Below are 11075 nucleotides of genomic sequence, written 5' to 3'. Positions count from 1 at the left end.
TCTGAATTCAGAGCCTCCCCCACCTGTCTGTTAACAGAATGTGAGGCAGCCTCCAGGAGGGTCAGTGTTGTTCACTGGGAGACCCTCTGACTTCCCACCCAGCTCAATCATATACTTGAGCTCGGGCACACACCTACACTCACGTACAGACGCACTGCACAAGACACAAAATTGCCTGGTTCTCTAACCTGAAGGCCTCTCTCTTCACCGCTCCTTACTCACAGCATGCACCACCTTTTCTGCCAGACTGCCCCTCCTCATTTTGAATGCCCTCCCATGCAGCTCTCTCCACCCCGCTTACTCCCTGGCTGGAGAGGGACCCTCCGGGATCACCGTCTGAGCCAGTAAGCTTGTCTTCTTGCCTCTGTCTCCCCAGCCAGGCTGACCTTTCCTTTACAGTGGGGCTGCCTTAGCCCAGATCCAGCTCTGGGCCATATGCAGTAAATGTTTGTCAAGCAATCGTTACTTCTCTCAGAGTGCCTATCTTGATCTCACAGTTTGATTCATTGGCACTCTGTGTCTATCTTTCGTCCTTCAAAATCATAGAAAAAAGAATAGCCTATCCCTAGCCAAGAGCTACAGATCCATTCTGAAGATCACACCTGGAGGAAGGCCAAGAGAATTATAGCACACTGCTTCACCTTTCCCTAATAAACACCTGGTTATAAGCAGAACTTTGAGTGGAAACCTGGGCTGAGAACTGCCCTGACCGGCACTCCTTACGTGAAGAAGTGTCCCTGTAAGATGAGAGGCACTGTGGGTTTCAGCAGTGTTTAGAGGAGCAAGTCTTCAGCAACAGAATTTGAATCCAGATCAGTGTAAGTAGGCAGATTGCATGCATGGTCAGTCATTCAATCATATCTGACTCTTTAAGAACCTGTGGACTGTAGCCCGCCAGGATCCTCTGTCCATGGGATTCTCCAGGCAAGGATCCTGGAGTGAGTTGCCATTTCAGCATATATTTTCACCTACTGTGTTACTATCAAATAGTAAATTAATATCCCTGATAAAGTATCTCTTAATATTGAATATTAATACTTATAGATAATATGGTAATGCTCTGGGTGTAGACTTTCAGCTTCCAGAGCTGTGAGAAATACTGATTAATGTTGTCCTTTAAGCCTCTCATCTCTTTTGTTACATCACCCAGAGCTGAAAGACAGCCTGCACAGGTTGATGCTTTTGTACAGAAGAATTAACTGAAAAATCAACTGACTCCTTTCTATTTTTTTCATTTACTTTTATAAGTTTAGTTCCATTACAAAACTCTAAATGACAATTCAATTTTAATTACAGTTTCAGGAGGTTCTTTATAAAAAAAAAAAGAGCCAATGATTCATTTTACGGGAAATTATATTCTTTCATCTTAAAGTCATTTTAAATGGATTATGGAAAGAACTTAAAATTGACACATTTAATTGCTCCAGAAATGGAGATTTGCAATGGATGTCTGAAATCAAGTTCAAAGAATTTCTGAAATTCTGATGACTTGCATTCTTTAAGTTTCTGAGCACCTGCTTTTTCACTGTTTGTCATATTTCACTCAATTATCTCCTATGGGACCGTCTTGGGCTTTAGATCACTTACTCAGTCTTCTTTACACATTCCAGTTCTTTCATTTGAAAATCATGTTGCATCTGTCTTTGTGACTAGGACATTCAATTGGAAATAAACTTAAGTCATTAGCCTGCCTCACAAACAAGATCCCAGTGCAAACGTTCCTGTTCCATGGCAGGATATTTTGTGGAATGTTAAGATGCTCAATCATGACAGCCTCACGTTCCTACTCTTTTGGAGTCATACATTCGTATGTGTTCCTCGTGGGTTACTTAACATCTGTAAGCATAATTGATAATAAATATTGTACTTTGACAACATAGTGTGGTTGTTACTAGACCACCTGAGATTCAAATCCCAACTCTGTCAACCACCCACCCTGCCCCCATGTGATCTGGAGCAGGTTAATTAATCTGCCTCAGTTTCTTCATCTGTAAAATGGACTTAGCATTGATACTGACCTCTTAGAATTGTTTTCTTTATTTAATGATGTAATACTCATAAAAATGCATTCAGTTCAAGTGACTAATAGACCAAAAGAAGAATAGATTGCTGTACCTAGGCAATTTTTATCAACCCTTTTGTTCTTCAGTTGCTGAGTCATGTCCAACTCTTTACAACTCCTATGGACTGCAGCATACCAGGCTTCCCTGCCCTTCACTATATCCCAGAGCTTGCTCAGACTCACATCCATTGAGTCAGTGATGCCATCCAACCACATCATCCTTTGTCATACCTTTCTCCTCCTGCCTTCAGTCTTTCCCAGCATCATAAGTACTTATTTGATCTTCCAGTGTGTTCCTCTAGACTGGGAATTCTAGAATTTGTTAACATGTCCATTTTCACACTATGACTGTTTCCTTTAGAATCTCTGGATTCACTGTTTTCTTTTAGTGTGTGTCCCCTTTTCCAAACAGCCATCTATCTGGTAATCTCTGTGCTCCAAGCTCTCCAGGGATCCTGGTTCCATGACCCCCAGACACTCCCTGCTGTCTGGGCCAGGGAGTGTTTGAAGCCAGACCTCCTACGTTCTCCCAAATGTTACCCTGCTTCAGTCATGCCCACAAGACCACTTGTGCTTCTTTCTTAACGTTTTCTCCCCCATTTCCCATAAAACCCCCCTTTATGCCCTTTTGGAGGAAAGGTAAGAGCAGGGGAACCAAGTTCTCCTGTGTTTTCTCCCTGATTATCTTCCTAGCCCTCGTATGTGGGGATATTCTGAGATTCAAGGGCACAAATCATCTGGAGCTGATCCTGAATCTCCAGCTTTTTCCTTCCATCATCAGGCCAGGGAAGCCCCACTCCTGGTGCAGAGGAGGACTTCAGTTATTGTCAGAGAGAGACTGGGAAGTCAGAGATTTGTGATTATGAAGACAGGCATGCCTAGGACAGCGCCAGACTGTGTGACCCTCAGGAGGCCCCCCCCTTAAAGTGACCCCTGCCCCCCTCTCGCCCCCATTGTGTGCAGGCATTTTACTTATTTTCAGTTTCCAACTTGACCATTACTCTTCACACTCAGGCTTGTTTTGTTGGAATGTTAAAAATCGCTGTGCTTATCACATAGTGTGGCTGATAAGTTATTTCATGCAGAATCACATGGAGCATTCTTGTCACACAAGCATGCACACATACACACACACATATGCAAACACACACATGCAAACTCAGGGCAATTTTATCTTGTTATAGTTGCTTTGGACACTTAGAGTTTTAGAGGTTAGCCTAACACGCTCACTTTCCTTGGTGAGGAATGGGTGCTGAGCGTCTAGGTGACTTTCTCTGGTAACTAGTCTAGGTGACTTTGGCAGAAAGTTGAGGGCTATATTTGTTTTCATTTTTACTCTGATTTAAGTTCTTTATGCAAATTTGGATCTCGAGGTGAACTGCCCTCTCCTTTCATCAGGAAAAGGGGAAAAGAATGTATTTTCTGCCATCAAAGGGACTTCTATCCCAAGACAGTTAGACAGGCTCAGGACTGTGACATGGCAGTGGGAGACTCAGTGGTCTGGTCCATGGTTAAAATCCCATTTAAATGCATCCAGGCTAAGGCCATGGAATGCTGATGGGGAGAAGTACATGGACATCACTGTGGAGTCAGCTCGTAGGGGTCAGCAGGGACACTTCACGAGGCAGAGCTGGGGCTCAGACAGGCGAGCACCCAGGGGTCAGTCAGAGTGCTCAGACTTACCTGTTTCACCCTAGAACTCTGCAGGATAGAAGGAATAAGCAGTCTACTAAAAGAAACAAGAAAATCTTGAAAATGGGATAAATGGGGATATCTTTCCTGTCCAGTTGGTAAAACAGTGAAAAGAAGCTGTTAGTCTATAAAAGCAATATGTTAACAGCAGACATACATTGAGAGAGAAGAGGGCTGCCATGATTTTAAAGTTTTTATTTATTAAAATCAGTAATTCCACTTTTGAATCTTCTTTCTTTTTTTAATGTCCTGTTTATTTTAGCTGAATGTGGAGCAAGTGTCAAAGGAAATGAAGGAACGTTGCTGTCTCCAAATTTCCCATCAAACTATGATAATAACCATGAGTGTATCTATAAAATTGAAACAGAAGCTGGCAAGGGGATCCATCTCAGAGCACAAAGCTTCCAGCTGTTTGAAGGAGATATTCTGAAGGTAAAAATAATTTTCTTTAATAAAACTCCATCTTTCCTTCTCAAGGAATAAATAGGATCTTGATCCAGGTATATCATAGATATAGACATATACCTATATTAACATATCTTTATATATACACATTTTTCCCAATTTGCTTATCCAACTGGTTTGAGATAGTGGTCTCTAGCATTATGTGTGTTGGACTTTAAAATATCTCAGTCTGTAATCCTGGATCTGAAATGCATTCGCTGTGTATCTTAGGCACATTTTTTTTAAGATTTTTAAGTCTTAGTTTTCTTATACATAGAAAACATGCAATGGTGCCTACCTTTTTTGTGATGTTTTGAAAATAATATACTATAGATACATATTAGTAGCCTTGTGCCTAGCGCACACTAGGAGTTGTATCAGTAAAAACTCACAGGATCCTCAGACCAACCCTTTCTGCAGTCCCTCTTGATTTGTAAATGTGGTCATGACAGAGCATCCTTCAGAGCTGGAAGGATCTGGATGTGACAGTGGAAACAAACCTGACCACTGTCCTGGGACCACCAAGCAGGGTGTGTGTAGAGAAGCCATGCCAGGAGGAGGCAGTCTCACACACAAGGCTGAGTTGTGTTCACAGAACTCTGGGGTATCCAAGGCATGGGGCCAGCCACAAGGGTCATTGCAGTAGGTGATTCTTAGCCTCAGAGCCTCAGGGAGCTTCTCTGGGGTGGGGGTGGGGAGGTTCAGACGTGCACACCACTCACATTCCAGATGGACTCAGGAAAATGGGCAGAGAAATAGATCCACGTCTTGCCTTGACCTGAAAATCTCAGCTCCAACTGCAAATGCCACCAAACTCCTTCTGAAATACTTTCCATATCTCCTGAAACTATGTCAGGAAACTGGGACCTCCCTGGGTCTAGGGCCTGAGTAGGCACTTGCACCCTGAGCCTCATGGAAAGAGACTGGTTTTGAGCAACAAAGACCGCACTGGCCACCATCCAGCCTGTCCACAACTGGTTCCAGGGGGACTGAGCACCTTGTCCACCATCGCAGCTGGTTTACAAGAAGCACCGGTCTCATTCCCTTTCTAAAGTCCTAGGGTGCCCACTCACATGTTCTTCTACACAGACACACACAATGTTCCATCTCAGGGCCAGTTAACTTGGCTTGCTTGAAGCTGTGAGCATTGAGAAGCTATGCAAAGAGCCTGCTACAGGAGGACTCTAGTGCCCCTCAAGGGTACTCTCTGTGTGCGTAGTGGATGAAGAGGATTGCTGGCAGTTTCCACCATGTGCACAGGTCAAGAGAAGCCTCCAGACTCAAGTGCTCCCTTCCTCCAAGTCCACCCTTGACTACGGTTCTAGGTCATAATTTAAAAGACAGATTTTATTTTAGCTGTTCTTTCATTGCAATGGTCTTTCGAAAAAGCTCATGTTGGCAGTATGAGTCACTGTAATTAAGAAGTGATTTTCAGGTATAAACTAGAGTATCCTCACTGATCTTGAAAAAGTTAAAGTCGAATCATACAAAACTATTTTCTTTGCTAACCTCCCACTCAAGATGTCAGCAAATTTGGGAAATACAGCAGTGGTCATAGGACTGGAAAACATCAGTTTTCACTTGAATCTCAAAGAAGGGTAATACCAGATAACGTTCAAACTACCATGCAACTGCACTCATTTCACATGCTAGCAAGGCTATGCTCAAAATCCTTCAAGCTAGTCTTCAAAGTATGTGAATCAAGGGCTTCCAGATGTACAAGCTGGATTCAGAAAAGGCAGAAGAAGCAGAGATCAAACTGCAGACATCCACTGGATCAAAGAAAAAGCAAGGGAATTCCAAAAAATATCTACTTCTGCTTCATTGACTACACTAAAGCCTTTGACTGTGTGGAGCACAACAAACTGTGAAAAGTTCTTAAAGAGATGGAAATATCAAACCACCTTACCTTACAGCGAATGGTGTCAGATTCCTGATCTCCAAAAAAGATTTAGCTTTAGGACCAGGGACCAGGCTTGATCATTCAAGAGCTTTTGTGTACCAGAGTTTTATTAAAGTATGTAAAAGAACAGAGAAAGCTTCTGACATAGACATCAGAAGGGGACAGAGAGTGCTCCCTCACTAGTCTAAGCAATGGAATTATATACTTTTTTAATTGGTTATTACAATAAATCAAAAGAATATCTCAAGGTTGTAAATATCCTACTAGACCTACTCCATAATTTACATTTAAATATGACAGAATTAGAATTAATAATATAAAGATCTTACCAGAGCCACTCCCATAATATACATTCTAAGATAACAGGATTAGTCTGAAGGTTTTCAAGGAGAAGCTGTCCTCAAGCAGGATACATTGTTGTTATGTAATGCTTAGTATAGAGTTTGAACTGAGTTGTTTGTTGTGTAATCATCAGTTCTCCACTTAAAGAAAGCACACACACACACACACATTTTATGTGACTAAGACTAAGAAATGGAAAGGGAAAAAAGGCATTTGTCCTTTCCTCCTCCTTGAGAATTTCAGACCCCTATCTCCTCCTCAGGGACCCCAGATTTCTTATCAACCTGACTAGGAATTGACTGTCTCACCTGTATCCTGAGAAACTTTTATGTAGGTCAAGAAGCAACATTTAGAACCAGACATGGAAAAACAGACTGCTTCAAAATTGAGGAAGGTGTATGACAAGGCTGTCACCCTGCTTATTTAACTTCTATGTAGAGTACATCATGCAGAATGATGGGCTGGATGAATCACAAGCTGAAATCAAGATTTCCAAGAGAAATATCAACAGCCTCAGATATGCAGATGATACCACTCTAATGACAGAAAGTGAAGAGGAACTGAAGAGCCACTTGCTGAAAGGGAAAGAGGAGAGTGAAAAAGCTGGCTTAAAACTCAACATTTAAAAAACAAAGATCATGGCATCCATTCCTATCACTTCATGGCAAATAGAAGGGAAAAAGTGGCAACAGTGACAGATATTATTTTCGTGGGCTCCAAAATCACTGCAGACATTGACTGCAGCCATAAAATTAAAAGATGCTTACTCCTTGGAAGGGGAACTATGACAAACCTAGACAGCATATTCAAAAGCAGAGACCTCACTTTGCCAACAAAGGTCCATATAGTCAAAGGTATGGTTTTTCCAGTAGTCATGTATGGATGTGAGAGTTGGACTATAAAGAAGGCTGAGCACCAAAGAATTGATGCTTTCTAATTGTGGTGCTGGAGAAGATTCTTGAGAGTCCCTTGGACAGCAAGGAGATCACACCACTCAGTCCTAAAGAAACCAATCCTGAATATTCATTTGAAGGATTGATGCTGAAGCTGAAGTTCCAGTACTTTGAAGTTTCAGTACCTTATGTGAAGGCCAACTCATTGGAAAAGACCCTGATATTGGAAAAGATTAAAGGCAAAGGAAGAAGTGGGTAGCAGAGGATGAGATTGTTAGATAGCATCACCAGCTCAATGGGCATGAATTTGAGCAAACTCCATGAGACAGTGAAGGACAGGGAGGCCTGACATGCTGAGGTACATTGGGTCACAAAGAGTTGGACATAACTTAGCAACTGAGCATAATGTAACATACAGCCTTTAAGGTACACTTTTAAGAACAATTAATAATACTTTGGTGTAGGTGACTGATTAGAGACACTGCATTAAATATACACTGATGAGTATTATTGGAATGGAAGAAAGCAGATCATGTGCATTTGTGATTGTGTTTAAACTTGTTGATTATAATAAAAAATCAGAACAAAATCTTGCTTGCTGCTGCTGCTAAGTCGCTTCAGTCATGTCTGACTCTGTGCGACCCCATAGACGGCAGCCCACTAGACTCCTCTGTCCCTGGGATTCTCCAGGCAAGAACACTGGAGTGGGTTGCCATTTCCTTCTCCAATGCATGAAAGTGAAAAGTGAAAGTGAAGTCGCTCAGTCATGTCGGACTCTTAACAACCCCATGGACTGCAGCCTACCAGGCTCCTCCAACCACGGGATTCTCCAGGCAAGAATACTGGACTGGGGTGCCATTGCCTTCTCTGAAAATCTTGCTTACCAAATTGAATCCCAGAAAAACTGTCAGTTGTCTGAAGTACCGAGATATTTTGCAAGCATATATTTTATTGACCATGCTAATAAAGATCAAAGTATTAAAAAGTTTCATGTGGGATTATCTTAATTTTAATTAATTTTATTGGCATATAGTTGTGTTAGTTTCTACTGTCCAGCAGTGTGAATCAGTTATATGCATACATATATCCATTATTGATACTATACTTAAAATAGATAAGTAATGAGAACCTCCTGTATAACTTAGGTAATGCTATGCTCTTTGGTAACCTAAATGGGAAGGAAATCCAAAAAAGGGGATATAGGTATAGAGATTATCTTAATTTTTGATCTTAAATGCTGTTTACATTGCCCCCATATAAATAGTATGATTTATACCATACAAAGGCCACATTTCCTATGTATACACCCTCCCACACATATAAACATGATGTTTCCTTGTTTTGAATGGAAGAATCATGAAAGAGAGGTATATTAATAGTTCTAAGGAGAATGCCATGGTAAAATACGTAGTGGAGAGAGAGGTTAGTTTTGGAAAGAGCTCTGCGGGGTAGCGCCTACAGGCCTAGGGCTGGTCTCGGCATTGTCATTCCAGGATCCCTTGCGATGTTTTCTAACCTGTACTCATCTGCTCCCTTGGCTGTTCCACACAGAGCATATGGCGCTGATTAGGTGCCAAGCTCTGAGGAGATTTTGTAGTGCAACTAGTTACAGTCCTGCACTAATGTGAGACCCAAGGAGCCTTTTCCTAATGACCGAAAGGGACACTTTGATTCTAGCTGCTTGTAGATGAGGAAATACACTACGAGGTGTTATCTTGAGCTAAAATTGCTCGTCACTAATTTCATTGGAATTAAAAGTCAATGCCTTTGCCTTCCAACACTATCTGGGTTGTTGCTTGTGATACATGTGAAGCATGAATCCAGATTTTCAACTTGAGAGAACTGACAACATAATATCCACACTCGTCAGTTACTTCTTCATTCAGAGATTTTCACTGTCAAGCCCAGTGCTAATTGCTGGTGATGTAGACAGATAAGACAGAATTACTCTTCTGCAGAAGCTTGTAGTTCAGCATGGCAGTGGGTCAGTTTTTGTGGTTGTAGATGAGAGGGTCCTGGGCACTATTTGCTGTCTATGTGAGCTATTAAATCTCAGAGAAGCACTCAGACAAGCCAGGATCAGTGGAGGCGAGCAGCAAATGGTGCTTCAGAGCTTTGAGGACTAAACCTAGGCATGTGTTTATCTGCTTTAATGCTGCCTCCTCTCTACAGATTCTTGTGAATCACAGAGAATTACATGGCATGTGAGGTAACATAAGACCTTGCTGGAGAGGCCTGGACACTTTATTTTTCAGCCAGAATGCTCTGGATTTAAAAGTCTTTGTAATCTGGGTGTCAGAAATTAAAGCATGTACATTAAGCCAAACAATGATTTGTCCAGTACTAGCTTGACGCTAGTAAAGGGTATTTGATTCTCCTAACTCGAGCATGAGTGTATTGAATTAAAATGCAATCCAATCGTGAACCATAAAATTAGTTATTCCAAATGTGTCCTCTCCATTTAGGAGTGTGTGAGCCTGTCTGTCAGTCTGTCAAGCATCATTCGTGGTTTCCATGCACAGCAGAAGAGTGATGGGAGAGGAAAAGGAAGAGTTAATCTCTGTGAGGGAACTAGACCGCTCTGGGGGGCTACCAAGCACTGTGATGCTTTAATTAGTTAGGATTTTTTCATCGAGAAAAGCTGGATGTTCTCCAGTATGATGTGATACATTTGCATTCTTTCTTCTAAAAAGCCCTCATCCATACATGGTCCCTCGCTATGAACACTCACAATGTTCCAAGGCAAGTGGCCGAGCCTCTCCCACTAAGGGTTCCAGTGTTGACCACTTACTGATGGTGTGAGGGCTCAGTGCTGAATTCCACTAGAACGTGAACACGTTTTTTCCGGCATTAGGAAGGTTCTATCCACGCCCTAAGATTGTTTGACACAGTCCCTGCTGGGGCAATGTGGCTGGCACCCCTGTACTCCTAGTGTGGACCTGAGAAGGCACCACTTCATCTCCCTTGGGGCTTCCCTGGTGGCTTATGTGGTAAAGAACCCTCCTGCAGTGCAGGAGACCCAGGCTCAATCTGTGAGTCAGTAGGATCCCCTGGAGGAGGAAATGGCTCCCCACTCCAGTATTCTTGCCTGGAGAATCCCATGGACCGAGGAGCCTAGTGGTGTACAGGTCATGGAATCGCAAAGAGTCAGATACAACTGAATGACTTACACTTTCGCACTTTCCTTTCCCTCACCCATGATGTCTACTCAAAACCGAGCCCAGTCCTCTTGCCTTCCAGACACCCAGAGTGTCCACTCAGGCTGTACAACCTCCTAGAAAGACAAGAGTCAATCTCGAAGTGCTTCAGAGCAAGACCAGACACCAATTCCTCTGTTAGGGCAAATTCAAAGCTGAAGTCACCGCAGGCACAGGGATGAGAAAGTGGGACAAAGCTTTGGCACCACACCCTGTGACACGTTCCGATGGGAGAGGTGATGTCCACAGTGAACCGCAACATGTGCTTTCAAACTCTGCACACGGATCGGGAGGGAGGGAATGTGGTAGCCTCTGGAACCGGGAAATGCAGACGCCTAGTGATTCCATTTTACATGAACAGAGAGAACCCAGCATGATGCAGATAAATGACCTAGGCACAAGTGGAATCTTTTGTTTTTAATGTAAAGGTAAAAGTTAGAGAAAAAAGGATGGTCTGGCCGTGTCTACTCGGCTTTCTATAAACTGTGTAGCTTTCTAAAGAATTGTATAAAATCGTGTGTTTGAAAGTTCGGATCTCTTGT

The 11075-nt window shown here is 42.5% G+C and overlaps 1 protein-coding gene across 1 annotated transcript in view; it reads left to right on the top strand.

Moving 5' to 3' along the window:
* LOC104985211 (CUB and sushi domain-containing protein 1) overlaps positions 1–11075 on the top strand; it is a 559353-nt gene that overhangs the window by 128537 nt on the left and 419741 nt on the right. The window contains exon 12 of the mRNA XM_010835275.1: positions 4017–4186. Coding sequence (XP_010833577.1) covers positions 4017–4186 — 170 coding nt within the window. The remainder of the gene's footprint in view (positions 1–4016; positions 4187–11075) is intronic.

Source organism: Bison bison, unplaced genomic scaffold (assembly GCF_000754665.1).
Source record: "Bison bison bison isolate TAMUID 2011002044 unplaced genomic scaffold, Bison_UMD1.0 scf7180017864040, whole genome shotgun sequence".
NCBI lineage: Eukaryota > Metazoa > Chordata > Mammalia > Artiodactyla > Bovidae > Bison > Bison bison.
This window is presented reverse-complemented; position numbering and strand designations above follow the sequence as displayed.